The sequence below is a fragment of the Chrysemys picta genome, chromosome 4, assembly GCF_011386835.1.
Source record: "Chrysemys picta bellii isolate R12L10 chromosome 4, ASM1138683v2, whole genome shotgun sequence".
Taxonomy (NCBI): domain Eukaryota; kingdom Metazoa; phylum Chordata; order Testudines; family Emydidae; genus Chrysemys; species Chrysemys picta.
The window spans coordinates 123,093,171-123,112,454 of NC_088794.1; the positions used below are offsets into that span (position 1 = coordinate 123,093,171).

A 19,284-nucleotide genomic window follows, 5' to 3' on the forward strand; every position below is an offset into this window, starting at 1 on the left:
AAGACATTTTTAGGATTATTAGTAATTCATCCCTATTATAATTCACAACTGAAAGTTTCACTTTCAGCAGAAGCTGTAGAACAACGTTTTTTCAGACAAACTCATGAACTACCCTCTTTCAAAATCTATCACTTACAATGGGACTGAGGCCACAGGTTGCATCCTATTAATATGGCCACTACCTCTATTCTCCTCACAGTGCTCCTCTCTACCTCAAAACAGGGAGCCCACCATTTTACCTGAAGGCAGATTGGCTTCAACTTCCATTGCGAACAATAAAAGGCATTTGGCCATCAGTCCCATTGAAAACAATCATAAATGATGGCCATTTGGACAGATAGCAATTCTTCACTGGTTTCCCTGATGGAGATCTGGTGTTCATTTTCTGCTTACAAGGCAGTGACCTTGGGCTAGATACAATACAGGTTTTGTGCCTCTGACCAGTGCACTCTCGGGAAAATATTCTATGATCCTCATTAACTTGTATGTCTTCTTCTATATAAATTCAAATAAATTTCCATTCCTCGGAAAAGTCAACCAATTCTTGTGAATTAATTTAAGAGCCCAAGAAAGCAGCAGGATAAAATGGGGCATTTATTATGACAAGCACCCAAAATGTGCAAGGTGCTGCATATTCACATAACAGACAATACTTGCTGCAGCAGAGGTAATTTATTTTAACCCATATTAACATATGTAAGAGACTACTTAATATACTACTTACATGGATTATTGTGTGGAATACATAATACATACACTTCAGTAAAACTCAGATTTCGCATTATCAAGCACTTATTTCTGAAATAGTATGAAACTTGTCACCTGTAACTTTTGAACAGCATGGAGAGAGGAATATTTACAGCCAATGTAGTTCATGTGAGTTAGAGTTTAAAAAGTAGAACCACAATTACTTATTTACAATTGAGGATTTTCAAAAGGATCACTGCAACACATTTATCTTCTCTCTATCTGTATTCTTGGCCATTTTTTAAAACAGTCAGGTGTGCCCCAAGGTGTAGGGAACAAAGTATTCCAAGCAGTAGTTCAAGACTGTTTTTGTGTTATCTCTGACCTATAAAGCTGTTCCTCCTACTGTTGTGCTTATATAATATTTAATACACTCCCCATGGACATTATTTGGGAGGGGAAATGTGTACTTATACAACAGGTTTGTCCACTGAATAGAAAACAAACAACAACAACAACAATTTTATACTTTAGGCTCCATTTTCATAGGATATATGTCCACTTTAAGGTCCATTTTCCACTAATACGTGGAGGGTTCTGGGGGGGGACGGGGGACTGTGCACTGTTTCACTCCAAAGTACTTACACAACATTTGTATCCAATTTGTATAGCAGAAACATGCTCAAGTAAAAGCTGTGAGGAGCCTTTATTTACATTTGAGGTTCCCCCACCATGCCCCTCTCAAATTATTATATGTAATACAGGATCTACCCAAGACTTAGTTTCAAGGAGCATCTGTTTAGTGCGCTTCTACACTACGAACTCTCATCTTTGGGCCCTTATATAGATTTTTCTCATCTTGCTATGTAAAAATTCAAGGTTACACATTACTCATGAGCGGTATGGAAACCCACAGGAGAGTAAAATCTTGGCAGAAAACGCTAGAGTTTAAAACTTGCAGAGTTTCCACCAGATGTTCTCCCCAGAGAGGCACTTGGGGGCTACTATGGGGGAGAAGATGTGTGACCTTTGATGGAAAATCATCCACAAAGACACGCAGTCTGTCCCTGCAGATCCTTGGCCATCTCAAGGGATTTAGGGCATGAGGGGAGGTTTCTCACAGGAGCGATGGTGCCATGAGTCTGCATGCAAACCTGCTATGGGTGGGACAAAGGTCAAGAGGCAGTAATTGTTGATCCTACCAATGGTAACTCAATCTGCTGCTTAATCAGGTGAGCGCACCATGTACAGTAGCTGCTCCCCAGCTGCCCCTACTGTTACCCAAGAGAAAAGCCATGAAGAGCCGACCATACAGAGTAAGAACAGGGGGCCCCTGTAGGGTCTATTTGATGATTTTCTGCCTCATCTTGTTCCCTTCAAAGTCTGCCCCTTGTCATGTTTTCTAGGAGCATGAAGTGGCTCAACAGATGAGAGAAGTAGTTACGATTTTATAGGGCTTCTGAAGCATCAGTTTGAGCACATTGTACTGAAGTTACTTCTCTTGTCTTGCTCTATGAAACCACTGTCGGCATACTGACTTCTTATACAGATTGCTTCTTTATTTATTGGGAGATAATGGATCAGCATTCACAACGCGTCCTCCATAAGTAACCAGTTGCAGTTTGTCTGTCTGAGGTCTGGAGAAATGGAGGACCCAACTAGCAGATCAAATTCGAGGATTATCACAAATCTTGGTCAACCGGTCAAACAGGTTCCGGACGATGATTTACTAGTCATAGGTCCAGCACTTAAGGTCATCCAACTGAATGTTGAAGGGTTGTCTGCTAGCTACTGTGGCATGGCTTGACTGGATTGCATCCACCAAATAAATATATTTATTTATTAATATTGTCCAAAGCAGTGAGTGCCAGTGTAATTCCATATTCCATTTAAATTCCATATTCAGGTTTGTCAAATCCTTATTCAGATGCGAGTTTGAACATTTCAGGCTTTGGTTTTTTATGACTATCATATAGGCTTAATTTGTAGCAAAATAGCAAAAGAGGCTATGCTTATGCAAGGTACAAGAGCCAATTTTTAAAAAGGAACTATGCTAATCTAATTTTTTTTAAATTAGCCTTTTTCTTGTGGTAACCCTCGAATTTCTGCTTCACTGGTGATAAGTAGGTATGTGTGTATATTGTGACAAAGTTCCTCCTCTATCTTGGTGGGTCCTGCGCTTATTGGCGGATTTTCTTGCCTCAGAGATTCACCATGTGGGTTGGGGAACAGCCCGGAGACCTGCCCCTTTGGAAGAACCCACAGTCCAGGTCAGTTGGGAGGTTTGGGGGGAACCCGGGCCCGCCCTCTACTCCGGGTTCCAGCCCAGGGCCCTGTGGACTGCAGCTGTCTATAGTGCCTCCTGTAACAGCTGCATGACAGCTACAACTCCCTGGGCTACTTCCCCATGGCCTCCTCCAAACACCTTCCTTATTCTCACCACAGGACCTTCCTTCTGGTGTCTGATAATGCTTGTGCTCCTCAGTCCTCCAGCAACACACCCTCTCACTCTCAGCTCCTTGGGCCTCTTGCTCCCAGCTCCTCACACTCGCACCACAAACTGATGTGAGCTCCTTTTTAAAACCCAGGTGCCCTGATTAGCCTGCCTTAATTGATTCTAGCAGCTTCTTCTTAATTGGCTCCAGGTGTCCTAATTAGCCTGCCTGCCTTAACTGGTTCTAGCAAGTTCCTGATTACTCTAGTGCAGCCCCTGCTCTGGTCACTCAGGGAACAGAAAACTACTCATCCAGTGACCAGTATATTTGCCCTCTACCAGACTTCTGTACCCCACTGGTCTGGGTCTGTCACAATATATTATATATACATATATATAAAAAGTGAGCCAATTCAATATAACTAGCATAAGACTGACTACTATTTTTGTTTTTGGTTTGAGCTTGACTACACCCCGGGCGGGGGGGGGGGGGGGGGGGGGGGGGGGGGGGGAAGGGGGAGAGATAATGACTGCTCAGCTAGCCTCAGTTTTTTCTATCATGCCTCTCAGAGGAATGAGGTAGCACATATTGGCAGAGATACAACTCACTCCCACTGTAAGATGTTTTTAAAAGTGAGATTGTTTTATTTTTTATTTATGAATGACAAACATTTTGTGACCCTGTGTATATATAAATACACACCACACACACACACGAACTACAAGAGGTAGTTCCACATGTACTGAACCCGACATCACACAATACTCACTTTCCATACCAATAAATAAAATATAATCTCTCACTCATACAGATTACACCTAAATCCATCCTTGTTTTGCAACAGAACAGTTTAATAACAACGTTCATGATTAAATGGGGGACCACAGAAATCAAACCAGAGACAACACTGTTAGTGTAAAATTAATCTGTTCTTGAACATTGGGTACAATAATCAGCTGTAGCAGATTTGACTCCTACTTTCAATATAAAAACATACTGTCTAAAAATTTTCAAAACCCTGAATTTCTTTTTCTTGAAGTACAACTACCTGCCACCTGCAGTGGTCACAGGTGAAATTATTAGAATCAAGTGCCCAACTGATAGATTTAGCACAATGGATGGGAAGAACAGACAAAGAGAAACAGGAAGAGTTGAAGAAGGGGAAACGTGAACTTGTAAGAGAAAAAGTGCAAAGAAAGACGAAACAGTAAAGACACAAGGAGATAAATGGTGTTTGCTACCCAACATAAAAGTGAAACATGATAAAGTTGTATATCCAAGGATAACTCAATCCAGGTGTTCAGATGCCAGCTAAGCCACTTCAAATGTACAGGAGATTTTGGATTTCACCCAGAATAATGTTGAAAAACATTTGCAAAAATGCTTTAACAGTGTTTCACAATTTATAAGAATGGAAACGGCACTATAAATCTCTTGACCAAAAGAGTATTAAATATACACTTAGCTGACCAAGAGTTCACCCTGTTCTTAAGAGGACTGCATGCTAGCATTATGGTCTTATGACATCAGATGCCGCATTACAGTCTTATGACATCAGATGCCATGTTACTGAAGGCAGTGATGCCACTAGAGTGGTATTTGGGCTTGTTTAGGTGTTCGGGATCAGAAACTGGCAGCTGGAACTCAAGACAGGTTTTTTAATTCATTATATAAGGCTGTATGTCTGTCACAGAGGTCATGGATTCTGCAGCAGCCAGGAGCAGTAGTTTGGGTGTGTGGAAGGTGGACTGGGGGCAAGCCGTTGGGGTGCGGGCGGCATTTAACTTGGGATGGGGGGTTCCCCAGCTCTCACTAGCATGTCCCTGCAGCTCCTAGGCAGAGGGGCCAGGTGGCTCTGCACGCTGCCTGCGCCCGCAGGCACTGCCCCCGCAATTCCCAATGGCTGCGGTTCCCAGCTTGTGGCAGGAGCAGCACACAGAGCCCCACTGGCCGCCCCTCCCGGTAGGAGCTGAGGGACATGTGTAGCCGGGTAGAGAGCCTGCCAGCCCCGCCAACCTTTCCCCCTTCCCCAGCACCAGCAGGGGTCCCAGGCCATGTGCCACCGCTCCCCCAGCACTCGCAGCACCTGCGGACCACCCCCCACCGAGCACCCACTGCCCCCCCACCCCAAATTTTAGTTAGGAGTATATAGTAAAAGTCATGGACAGGTCACAGGCCCATGGACAGGTCCATGACTTTTACTAAAAATACCCGTGACTAAAACTTAGCATTAATTATATCCTATTTCATTATAAGGAAAAGATCCAATGTTTATATAATCAACACTAATACAACTTTTTACAAAACTATAAACAATCAAGTCTACAAGCTGTGATGCAGGGATGTACTATAAAAATGTGAAGCTGAAATAAGGCCTTAAATGTCCCAATTTAATTTGTGTACTTGTATTTTTGAAAGCAAGGCTGAACTTCTCCAAAGACCTGAACAGTCTTAATTTATTTTCATTTTGTTTTGTCTCTTTCACAATTTAGATGGCTTGGCTGATTTGCAGCTATAAATATGTACCAGTAGGGGGAAGAAAAAATGAACATACCACAACAATTTTGGCAAAAGAAACCACTGTAGGGCCCTGACTTATAAAGAGTAATAATGAAAACCAAGAAAAACAAACATTCTCTTAAGATGCAGTTGAGGACAACATAATGGAATTATGGGGGGGTGGGGGGGAAGAGAAGCATGCCCTTGTGCTTTGAAAGTACTGCACAGCAAAGAAACTGACACCTTCCAGTTCTTGGTCAATATCAAACATATTAAAGGATTAATTCTTAAATCAGCTCTTAAAGACTTTCTGAGTTTACAATATGTCTTAAAGCAAAAAGTTCTTGAAAGCGAGTTTATATAATTCTATTGTCTCAAGAGGCGCCTTTATACTTTCCCTTCCCTCCCCCTTCCCCCTCCCACCCTTTCTGGACCCAGATGTAATTTCCTTTCTTGTTTCCTTTTATTTTTTTAAATGAACAAATAAATAACTAAACATCACATACAACATGCTCACTCTAGTGTTCTAACTACTTTGGCAGGTGTACTCTGTAGAGCAGATGGATAGCGCTAAGGGGAAGCATAAAGAAGGATTACTTACCCTGAAGGAGTCCCTGTTTTGCTTTTTGAACATACTGTAGTTGCCTCAACACAGGCAACCCTGCCTCCTTCCTTCTTAAAGTAAAGCCTCAATATAGCTTTAAATCCTTTATAAACTACAACAGAGGAGAAGTGATGGGTTCATAAATGTTTTTTTTAAAAGTAATTAAGACCATTCATGTCTCCCCCAAATTATCTGTCTAGTCTTAACAAGAGCACATTTAGAGAATCTCAAAAGAATTAATTTATAATCCAGTACCTGAAGCTCCCCAATTCTCCTGGCTCAAGTGATGTTTATTTAAAACACTACAGTGAAACATGTACAACAGACTACCATCCCAGTTTGAAACCATCCCAAGTTACCCCCAAACATCCAAATACAATTCTGCTACCTTTTATTAAATAACCAATTTTTGTTGGTTGCTTAAGGAATGTTTCATGCAAAGGAGGGAGGGGGAGAGAGAGAACACTGAGCTTTTCTGGTTTTAAATAACTGGCACAAAGGCTCTGATCCTACCACTAAAGAAAAAATTGTAATAAGTCTAAAGACGAACAACAAGTTAATATAACACCAAACATATGGCACTTTCAAAACAGTAAATACAAACATCTCTGGGATCTGGTCACCATTGCTGAAATCCCTCTTTTTCTCATAGCTTTAACTTGCCTACAAGTTACAAAGCTTCAGTCTCATCAGATGATCTGAAAATATATACCTATTTATCACCGGGGAACCAGAAACTCAAGGGTTACATTAAGAAAAATGCTATTTTAATGAGCCCAGAGCTTATTTCCTTGATATAGCTTCACTCTGAAAAAGGCTGACATGTAATCAAGAAATATCTCAGACTTGGAGTTCTGGTACCCACAAGGTGGTGTTTTCTTGGAAATTTGCAACATCTTCTCTTTTTGTATAGTAATTTGTATGTCACCAAGACTGTTCAAGGCACTGATGTTGTAGAAGTATTCATGTTAGTTATCTCCATGCAAATGATACATTTAGCCTACTTTGGTTGTATTCTCAGTAGTTCAGAGATTATGGCAGTCAAGATTTGCTCTGTGTAATATCACTCATCTTCACACTTTCAGGGATACCAACCAATCTCAGATTCTTGGCATGGTGCATGTGCTTTAACTCATCAATCTTTGGATTTATTGCAACAATTACAACATTTTCCAGTTGCAATAAGGAAGATTTCCAATTGGAGATCTCCAAGTTTTCTACCATTTTCTTATGTTATTTCACAGAGTTAACTGCTAGTTTTCAACTTCTGCTCAGTACAGGATTCATGGACAGTATCCAGCCTTTGGATCATCAAGTCCATCACGTGTCACTGGAATTTTTTACTTCTGCATATGAGTCCACAGGGATGTGGAATGAGCCAAAGGTAAAGTTGAGCTAGAGGTGGAAATTGCAGAAGAGTCATCACCTTTGGTACTGGACAGAGGGGCTTTGAGGAAGTCTTCACTCACTGGATTTGGATGACCCCAATCCATTTAAGGAGTCCAAAGAACATTGAACATTGATTGGTTACAGGAAAGCCTACTTGTAGATAAAAATCACTTATCTGCAGAGTAATGGGGCTCATAATAAAAGATTCACCTTGGGCAACAACAAAAATACATCTACACAATCTCTTGTTAGTACAAAAACCTGCACTAGTTCCCAACTACACAAGTATGTAAAAATAATATATCTTTTCCCCTAAAACTGTAAACGTCACTATTACCTTACACAGGGAAATCCCTGATACATTGTGACACTGCACCCCATTTTCTTCACAGTGATATGATGATGATGATAGGATTATGGCATACTTATGATGCATTTTGTACAAGATAAGTTATATGAGGGGTCATTGACAAAGTTGTGATTTGCGGAATATGCTTATCCTATTTGTTTGCATATATCATGTTTGTATCTGAAGTTATGAATAGTGACTAGGGATCTGTATTTCATATGGGCTTATTCTGGAAAACACCCACAGCCAGCCTTTCAGGGACAATGACGAAGAAGTCAAGTTTTGAAACAAAAGGTTCCTGCCATATGCAAAGCTATATAAGACAGGGAGTTACATCATCTGTGGTTCTTCACTCCCTACACAAGAAAACTCCTGGAAACATCTGAGAAACAAAGACTGAACTGGGGGAAGTGCTGAACCCAGGCTAAAGGGATTTCTAGCCTGTGTATGAAAATCCTGGGGATTCCACGCTATAAAGCAAGCGCAGCTTGCCCCTTAAGAATCTGCAGCCTGCTTATATCATCTCTCAGGGGAGAATTTACTAGTTCATATCCTATCTTTCTAGTATCTTAGCCTTAGTTTGCATTTAATTTATTTACTAGGTAATCTTCTTCGATTTGTTTGCTATCACTTATAATCTAGGTTTTGTAGTTAATAAAGTTAATAAACTTATTTTATGTTTTCATCCACACCAGTGAGCTTTGACTGCAGTGCTTGGGGGAAATCTCTGCTTGGTTACCACAAGTGTGCATTGTTCTCGTCACATGGAGGGACAGGTGGATTGGGTATTAAACCCATATACTGACTAGATTTCACCAGGGCAGGACAGTACTGCTCTGGGTTCCTAAGCTGGGAAGCTGGTGGTTAGAGAGCCTGCGTGTAACTGCAGCTGGGTATATCCCTACCTGTATGAATGCTGGTGAAAGTGCAGGCCGAGGGGCTTTGCAGCTTGTCACAGCAGCACATTGTGAGAGGAAGCCCAGTCTGGTGGATCAGAGGGCTCAGTGGTACCCCAGTTCCAGGTGGCAGCCTGGGAGGGGAACCCGTCACAATAAGATAATAGTAATACATATCTTATCAAATGCCACATTGTAAACATACACACCGCAGGGGGGCGGGGAGGGGGGCTTTGAGTGTGGCACAGATTATTTGTGATTCTGTAAATCCCCAGCCTTCCAAGAGTGCTATATGATCCATGGGATGTTCTCTCAGATCTCAGGACAACGGGAGGTCACAGAGGTCATATAACTTGTCCTTTCTTTTGGTTGCTAAATTCTACTCTCCTCCCCTTCCAGCTGAAATATCAGAAGCTCCAGGAACATAAATTCACTTTTCTAAATGCCTATAAACCTCATGTAGGTGTTTCTGTGGGAGAGCCTGATAGGTCCCTGAGCAAGGGTTGTAGAGCAGAGGCCTACCAAAGCATATTATTAGGTAAGCAAATCACCTAACCAAGTACTTAAACCTTACTACGGAAAGGACCTCATGAAAATTTTCCAAAGTGCATTTAAGGGTATTAAATATACTCTACACATATTGTACTTTAGGGGTATTCACTAACAATTACTACCATATTCTGTGAGCCACAACAATTCATTTTAATTGTTGAGCTGAGGAGAAAGAACCAACTACGAAGGCTGCTTCCTACCTGGTTTTATATCTACAATCAGAAATTTACATGGAATTAAACCCAGAGTTTTACAGTTACTAATCACAACCTATGTAAACAAAAGCAAGATAAGATCATCATGCAAACGAATCAGTTTAGAGATGGGTTAAAATATATGCTTTACCTACCTAAGGTATTTCAGAACTGTAGTGATCCTAGCATTAAAACCAGTTATTTAACTAGAAACCATCCTACTTGAGTCTGCTTCTCTAGGTAGCTGTACTCGCTTTCCCCCCACAGCAGGGGTGGGCAAACCGGGCTGGATCCGGCCCCTCAGGGCTTTGGATCCGGCCTGTAGGATTGCCCCCTGTGGCGCCATGGGCCCCGCGCCGCTCTCAGAAGCGTCCGGCACTACTTCCCTGCGGCCCCCGGGTGGGGGGGCAGAGGGCTCCATGTGTTGCCCTTGCCTCCAGGCACTGCCCCCTGCAGCTCCCATTGGCCGGGAACAGGGAACCATGGTCAATGGGAGCTTGGGGGAGGTACCTGGAGGCGCGGCAAGGGCAGTGCACATGGAGCCCTCCACCCGGCACTGCCCCAGGGGCTGCAGCGCCTCCTGGAGCGGCACGGGGCCAGGGCCAGGGCCTGGGCAGGCGTGCAGGGAGCCTGCCCTGGCCCTGGTGCATGCTGTTGCCATCCCAGAGCCGCTTTAGGTAAGCAGTGCTGGGCTGGAACCCGAACCCCACCTGCACCCTGCCCCCCAACTCCCTGCCCTGAGCCCCCTCATATACCCCACACCCCTCCTGCATCCCAACCCCCTTCCCTGAGCTCCCTGCTGCACCCTGCACCCCTGTGCACCCCAACCCCCTGCCCTTTTTGCTATTACAATTCTTCCAGCAGCTCACACTGTAGGCAAATGACGACATACACATACACGCCCTACCTAACATTTGTACTGTAGAATGACCTGCCCGGAATTACTCAACCGCACCCTTTAGTTGCCAAGGAAAGTAAACTAAGACAGTAAACTTTACCTTGACTCATTTACAAGTGGATACTTTCATGTTTTTCCATTTGATACCTGCAAGCCACACTGTTACGAAATATCCAAATTCATTTGTCCTACTAAGACTCCTAATAACAATACCGTCATAGATCTATAATATAGGCAAATCAAGTTTAAATTACTAACAAAGCAAGGCAGAAATTAAATGTTACTTAAAAAAAAGTCACAAATCAGAAAATACAACGTAACAAAGCATAAATGTTACCATAGCTTCAACTGACTAAAAATGGCAGGCAAAAGTATAAAAGAGAAAACCTGGCGAAATGGAAAAGTAAGTTGCTGTGTTGTTGGAAAAATACGTGGGTGAACTGAACTGGGATCTCAGAGGCATGCACCTCTTAGCATAAACCAATCCTTATTTGATGCAAGGAACAAATCAACCTCTAAACATGCATCTGGTAGTAGCAAGCCTATTCCAACCTTCAAGTGAAAAAAGATATATTTAACAAAGAACGAACAACATTGCTGCTTTTTATTATTAGATTTCTTGCCCAAGACACTCTATAGAGAAACTGGCACAACAGTCCAAGTCCTTCAGAAAGAGCTCTCTTTTTTTTTTAATTACAACTGACCTGTTTGAAATACACTAAAAATTACGGCACATTATCTGCATATTATTTATTTTCCTCAGTAGATCCAACTCAAATTCATTTAACAGCAATATGCATTCAGCTGTGTTAGCCGCTCAAATCTTCAGATGACAAGAGAGTATGGGATCTTCTTACCTGCAAATTTGTTTTTTAAGCTATCAGGCCCACAAATTCCAACTGCAAAACTCACCTGAGAGTTTCTTCCCTTTTTATCAGTGTGGTGGCAACAGTATCCACTTAAAAGCAGATAAATTGACTATCTGGCCTGGAAGCCCATTGGACCAAGGGTGACCCTTCGGTATTTGGTAGTGGTGACTGGCAATTGGAATATAAAGCATTTTAAGCTTTTAGTCAACTTGATAGATTTGTGATCCTCTTTGAAAGTCTACTATTAACTGGTTCTCATCTTGAAAGTAATGAGAATTAACTGCTGAAATCTCTCAAAGAAAGGCCTGGTCAAGTAGCATGTATTGACAGCAAATGTTGGACCACGTTAGATTCCCATCCTCTCTATGAATGCCTATTTTAATGAGAATATCGACAGAAAAAGCATTCTGGGGATTTTGGCTTGGAGAATCAGAAGCCCTTACATTTATTCTTTAAAAGACATTTGAGGATTATTTTTGTTATTTAATTTGAAACAAATTTATTCTATCAATAGTTAACACTCAAAAACTTGAAACTCCAGTTCAGTTCCTTGATTTCGTGCAATTATTTTAATGCACTGCACTCAGATACATTGGTTATTTCATGGTTTCTGGTAGGTTCAGAGGTGAGGAAAACATATCTGTATAAATGCGAATGTTCATACACAAGCAAACTGGTAGCCTATCTTTAGATGTGCAGAATCTCTTGGGTCTGATCTAAACACAGTTTTGTATCAATTTAACTGTTTGGAGTAGGGGCTTGGTTTGCATGGTTTTGTATCCCTTCCCATCCTGGCTAATAGCCATTGATGGACTTATCCTCCATGAACTTTAGTTCTTTTTTGAACCCTGTTATAGTCTTGGCCCTCACAACATCTTCTGGAAAAGAGTTCCACCAGTCGACTGTGTGTTGTGTGAAGAAATACTTCCTTTTGTTTGTTTTAAACCTGCTACTTATTAATTTCATTTGGTGCCCCCTAGTTCCTGTGTTATGAGGAATAAATTCTTTCTCCACACCAGTCACGATTTTATAGACCTCTATCATATACCCCCTTAATCGTCTCTTTTCCAAACTGAAAAGTCCCAGTCTTATTAATCTCTCCTCATATGGAAGCCGTTCCATACCCTTAATAATTTTTGTTGCCCTTTTCTGTATCTCTTCCAATTCCAATATATTTTTGAGATGGGTGACCAGATCTGCATGCAGTATTCAAGATGTGGGCATACCATGGATTTATATAGAGGCAACATGATATTTTCTGTCCTATTATCTATTCTTTTCTTAATTATTCCCAGCATTCTATTCTCTTTTTTGACTGCCGCTGCACACTGAGTGGCTGCTTTCAGAGAACTATCCACAATGACTCCAAGATCTCTTTCATCAAGGATAACAGCTAAATTTAGACCCCATCATTTTATGTGTGTAGTTTGGATTGTTTTCCAATGTGCATTACTTTGCATTTATCAACATTGAATTTCATCTGACATTTTGTTGCTCAGTCACCCAGTTTTGTGAGGTCCCTTTGTAACTCTTCACAGTCTGCTTTGGACTTAACTATCTCGAGTAGTTTTGTATCATCTGCAAGTTTTGCCACCTCACTCTTTACCCAGTTTTTCCAGATCATTTATAAATATGTTGAACAGTATTGGTCCAGTACAGACCGTTGGGGGATATCACTTTTTACCTCTCTCTATTCTGAAAACTGACCATTTATTCCTACCCTTCGAATCCTATCTTTTAAACCAGTTACTGATCCACGAGAGGACCTTTCCTCTTATCCCAGCACTGCTTGCTTTGCTTAAGAGCCTTTGGTGAGGGAACTTGTCAAATGCGTTCTGAAAATCTAAGTACACTATATCCACTGGATCACCCTTGTCCACAAGCTTGTTGACCCCCTCAAAGAATTCTAGTAGATTGTGTGATTTCTTTAGCAAAATAGTTAAGACACTGCAACCTCCTAGTATGGATGAACTGATATGTCGGTACAAATGTGAATTATGCACCTTTCCTTAAGGGAATAAGCTATACCAAGTATAAAGCACTTTTTAACTGGTGTAACTGCATCTACACTGGGGGAAAGGAGGTTATACCTCTTTAAGTATACCGATATAGTTAAAGCAATGCAATTTGTATGTGTAGACAAGCCATTGGGAACATCCTTCCCTCTTTTCCTTGCCTCACTACTAGGAAAGTGACATCAAAAGAAGGCACATGGATTTCCCCTCTCTACTTCATTGCTGTGAGGAGAGATGGGGATGAGATTTGTCCTCCCCTTTGCTGGGCGGGGAAGAAGGGAAAAGGGATTGTGACTTCAGAGATAAGTCAGGCTGATTTCAGTTTGCTTGAATGCTGCAGTCCTATTGATCGAACACAGGAGGCCCAGAGACAGTATTCAAGACAGGCATTTTCAGGATCACGAGAGCACTGATTCACTTAAATCCAAAACACACCAAGACTTTATTGCATATTTACAGGTAGTTGGCTTTCAAATGCCATTATGCTGAACAGAACTGGGGGAGAAAATCTTCCTAGTACAGGCATCAGAAATTAGACTATGTAACAAAGAATGTGGTTATACCTGATAACCAGCCAGGTGTATTGCTTCACTACTCAAATAGCACATAGCCAATATGGGAAGACATGACAGGTGTTCAAATTTTATAAAACATTCTGAAAATATACAACTTTTTAATACAACCCTGCAGCAGACGCCTAAGTAGCTTCTTTGTTTTTATAAGTGAGGGCAATTAAGAAAGAGTGGGTCATTTAAAAAACGGTAGTATTTCAAAATGAAAGGGAATTTAAAAGTTGAGATTTCTGGCTACAGTAGATTTTTAATTTTATCTCAGTCCTTGTACATCTTAGAGACAGGTAGTTAGCCAGCAGCTGGAATCCGCAGGTCAGTATTCCTACATCACTGCTAACTATAGCTGAGAGGAATAAATTGAAGCCTTATTTTCATTTTATTTTTTCAAGTATTTGGAGCCAGGGTTTTGCATTGGCAATGGTGGACAGAAAGCACATGAGGTGAGTGCAAAGACAGTTTAGTGGCAATGCTTAAGCCATGGATTGGCAAGTAACTTGATCTCCTTACACCTGCGCTCTTGAAATTGGGACATGAACTGAGAATGTTCAAGTACACAGCAGAGAGATATAGCTGACTTTGTTGAAACACCATACATCAGCCTCAAACCCTTGCTACATATGACCTCACCATTCTCACCTGGCACAGATGCCCCAGACAAGAACAGGCTCTTTTCCGCATAAAATGGATGATAGGAGGAAATCACTAATTTCTCTAAACTAAAGTGGAAAGTTGTTTTAATAAAGATGGATTAAAAACAGCTGGATAAAGGAAAAAAAACAGATAGGTTTGAAAAGAGAAAGTTGATGATTTGGAACAAAATCAACATGTGTAATGAAGCACAGGAACAGGAAAACTGAGCTAAGAAACCAAACAACCTACAAATTCTGGAAATCCTGCAAAATAGCCCTCATGGACTTCATTAGGGAAGTTTTTGCAGTAAGTTTAGAAACTTAGATGAGGCAAAAGGTCCTGTGTACTATGAAAACGGTTTTAGAATCTGCATGGGAGTTCAGGTGAGGAAGAGAGAGCACATAGGCATCATGACTAATGCTGCAAGTTTGTCACCGAGGTCGCAGAAGTCACAGATTCTGTGACTTTCCGCAACCTCTGTGAAATTCCGCAACTGCAGTGACCAGTGTGGCTGATCCCATGGCTGCCTGAGCAACTTGTCCTGGGGCCAGCCACACCAGACGCTGCTGGAGCCGCCCCCCAGCCAGCTGCTCGGGCAGCCTGGGGGTCACCTGCACCGCCACTGCTCAGCAGCCCTGGGCAGCTGGCCCCGGGGGCCCCCAGAGCAGCAGCCAATGGGGCTGGCCTCAGGACACCCCCAGTGCAGCAGCGCCCCGGTGCAACTCAGATTTAGTCCTGGGCATTTTTAGTAAAAGTTATGGACAAGGTCACTGGCCGTGAATTTTTGTTTATTGCCCGTGACCAGTCCATGACATTTACTAAAGATACCCATGTCTAAATCTTAGCCTTAATTATGACCATAGTACTCCAATACAGTGGGGGAGGGGGGGCAGATTTTTAAGGAGTGGCTGGGGCAGGGCCTTGACAACAGGGAAAATAAAGTTCATTCTTTCATTTTCTTTGGCCCCAGGTTGTAGAGCAAAGTCAGGAATCAGATAATACAGAGCTCCCCAAAGAAGAAACTGATGCAGCCATCTTATTCCCAGGGAAGTTAAATAGAGAAGGGACACCTCATATCAATTTTGGGAGATGAACTAAGGCTCTTGGACAAGGGGCAGGGAAGAAAGCCAGAACAGGATTAATCCTCTGTTCTTTTTACATCAAAGACATAATGATTATAGGACAACCACACTCCATTTAACTTCTGTTATTTCTTCTTCTTTCCCTATTTTGATTTCTGCAGATAACAGGTTTCTCGGTCACCATTTTCCCTTGGCAGACTTTATAACGTTTAAAATTGCTTTGCCAAATAATTGAAATAAAACACAGATGGAAGCAGGGAGAGAAGTCAATCTCTCTCAGCTAAGAAGAGTTGGTAACACAGTGGAGTTATCTTCTCTTTAGCCCCCCAAAAACCAAGGACACTTTCCTTTAATAGTGCAAATGAACTGGAGCGTACCAAGTGTGTAACAAGTTTTGTTTACTAAACTTTGGGGCAGTCATTTCAGACTACCCTCTGTAATACCAAATGAACATTCTGTGTTTAACTAGATGCTTATCACGAAAGGTATTTTAAAAACCCTTCCTATTATCTTACTTTTCCCAATCAAAAGTTTGCTTCCTGGGAAACAGAAGCACAGGCAGAAACTAGCAGTTGAGTTAATTTCACATGTGAATGTCTGGTTCTCCTGTTTCCAAGAAAATGGATAGGGATTGGCAGAGTAAGGGGTTTTAAATGCTATCTGGGTGCAGGGCTTCACTGTAGCCTCTCTTTTCTTCATCTGAAATCCCCCTCCACCCACCTACCCCATTTACATCAAGATTAGACTTGAACGATCACCTGTAGCAGCAGCAGCAGCAGCAATGTTTTCTTGCTACTTGCTGAGATATACAGATATAAGCATCCATTTTTAAAAATAAAACCAGAGATTTGAAGGAATTTTTGACTCTAGTCTACAATATTTCAAATTGGAGCATAAAGTACTAAGGGAACCGTCTCAGACAGATACTTTGTCCCCTCCCTACCCTGTCTCCCCTCACCCCATCCCGTAGTGGTGTATGGGTTTGGGACAGAATATTGGCTAACTTGTTCCAATTGATGTGGCTATGCTGAATACCAGCCCAGCTGAAAGCTTTGCTAGTCAATCAGTTACTCAATAGGCAGTTGCCTGTTTTTGTAATGAGAAAGGGCTGGAATATCTGCTGAGGTGTGGGGAATACAAAATAGCTATATTGACTTCATAAACATCTTGTAATATAAGAAAAGGGAGATCAACATTTGTGCCATCCAAACTTGACAATATCTCTAATTTTCTAAGGTAACTACAGAAAAAATTGTATTAGGGATACATCTAAACAGCGTACTCAACCACAGACAAGCCCTGAACGAGTGAAGCAGAAACTTAACATATTAGACTCCCCCCCCCATTCCTTCCAATATGGTTTTGTGACTGTGAGGACATCAAATCCATATTGTCTTTACAAAAAATTAAAGGATCCAATTTCTGTAAGCTGTACTGTCTCCTAGAAGTAATGAACAGCCTGAAGCTTCTAATGAAATACATCAGAACACACTATAACAAAGATACTAGAAAAAAAATGAAGATGCCAGGCTTTAGAAATATGCAGAAAACTAGCTCAAAAATATTCTCCGTTGAACTGCAGTAGTTTATTACCCTGTGGGGAGGAGAGCCGCCACATTCCACTCCTTTCTATTTTGTGACTATGTTTGTATATATAATTATGGGTATGGCCTCATGTGAGCCATTGACCTCAATGTTAAATCCCCTCTTGATCTCTGGGACATTTTACAGGGTAGGAGTACCTTCATTTATTATGGAAGCTACCTGCATAAAACTTTCAAGCACTGAGGAATAAGATCCCAAAATTGATATATTTCACAGGCTGATCTCAATACAAAAGTTATAACTTGTTTGTTCCAGAACAGAAGGGTCTTATGAAAAGTCTGCAAGTTATTTCCACAAATAAACAAATTGACATAATTTGGGGATAGAGTTTTCTTTTAATGTTCCCAAGAAACACTAATTATGAGAGAAGTTATACGTACACATCCACAAAACCAAAAATACTCTTTCTGAAGAATAAAAATCTAATAGAACTCTCCGAAAACCTTTCCCTAACACCTATTAAACTCCACAAACTACGTAGTTTTAGGTAGTTTATTGTATGTCACACTGAAATAAAAACAAAAATAATTCCAAAGTCCTATACAAATATAAAGAAGAATAAACACATTTTAACTTGGGAGGTTTTCTTTGATACAAATCATCTAATTATTTTCCCCACTGTGGTGTTGACACATGGCCACCCGAAGAGACATCTTGGCATCAGCACAATTAGAGAATGCATGCTACGAACTAAAAGAAAGTCTCTCTCTCTCTTTCAGGGAAGAATTTTGCTTCAACAACACAGTTTAAATTGTTCCTCGGACATTTTCTACTGTGTACTCTCAATTTCACTCAAGAAAAAATTGTTATAATTTACAATAAGCAAATCAATCTGAGGAAGGAGAAAGCAGCAATTTTCACAGTCAATATCACTTTTGAGTAATAATTTGCTATTTTCATGAAACCAGGATTTAAAGAGAGCTGAAATAAAAGGAATCAGGTACAATGCAAATAAAACCACAAAGTCACTCTGAACTTCTTCCCCAAAAAGAATATTATGAAAATTATGATCACTGTGAAAATACGTTAATAAGAATTACTCAGGAGATGCATATATATCTATGACCTACCTTGTAGAAGGGCTCCATTTCTCTTGAAAAAGGTGCTTCCTGGCCAAATGGGTGGACCTGATGTGCTAAAGGTAACAAGAAATAAGTGTAAAGAAAATCTTATTTACATTTACTCGTTTACAAGTTACTATTTTAATGACGACCTCTCCTTTTAATGTGGTATCAACTTTGTCATGTTTTGACTTTAAAACAGGATCCAACATTCTCATTATTTGATAAGTTGATTTAAGATTCACATTTGATTCACAAGAAAACATTCCTCAGCCTAGCCCTCCAGCCTCACATTCACTCACACGCTAATTTAGAGAAAGGAAGGCAGCATGGGGGGGGGGGGAACAATTTTTTTTTTTTTATTGAAATCACAATGCAACAAATATCCTTTGGGTTTTTTAAAAGGCATCTACTACTGGAAAACAATATACTTTACAGCCAAGCATTTAATCTGAACAACCCACTTTCCCAGTTTAAAAGCAATAGTATAAAAAAGGCTTAGCAAATACTGTACTGTTTCTGTATTTTCATAGGAATATTACTTCCATGAAGAATGCCATGCATCAAGTGACATCTCATTGTATCATCATTAATGATCACATTAATAAGAATATAACTTCAATTGATATGGACAGTAAGTTTAGGAGGCTGGACAAGAGCCATGATTTTAAAAGAGACTTATTTTATTAGTTATCATTTATTACGTGGATTGAGGTAGCGGATAGCGCTCCAGTTATAGACCGGGACTCCACTGTGCAAGGTACTGTACAAACATAGAACAAAAAAGGGGGCCTTCCCTGAGGAGTTTACAATATAAGCATAAGGCAGGAGACAACAGTGGATTCCAACAGATTGGGAAGCACTAGGAAACAGTGAGACAATGGGCAGTGATACTGACAAAGCAGTGGCCTAACAGTTAAGTTTTTGGTAGACAATTTTAAGGAGGG

General features: G+C 40.9%; 1 protein-coding gene across 13 annotated transcripts in view; it reads right to left on the bottom strand.

The window, feature by feature from the left end:
• The window catches only part of FOXN3 (forkhead box N3), a 304,684-nt gene that overhangs the window by 76,063 nt on the left and 209,337 nt on the right, over nucleotides 1-19,284 (bottom strand). For all 13 annotated transcript variants that reach the window (XM_065593507.1, XM_005285379.4, XM_065593505.1 and 10 more), the window contains exon 4: nucleotides 18,347-18,411. In XM_065593507.1, coding sequence (XP_065449579.1) covers nucleotides 18,347-18,411 — 65 coding nt within the window. The remainder of the gene's footprint in view (nucleotides 1-18,346; nucleotides 18,412-19,284) is intronic.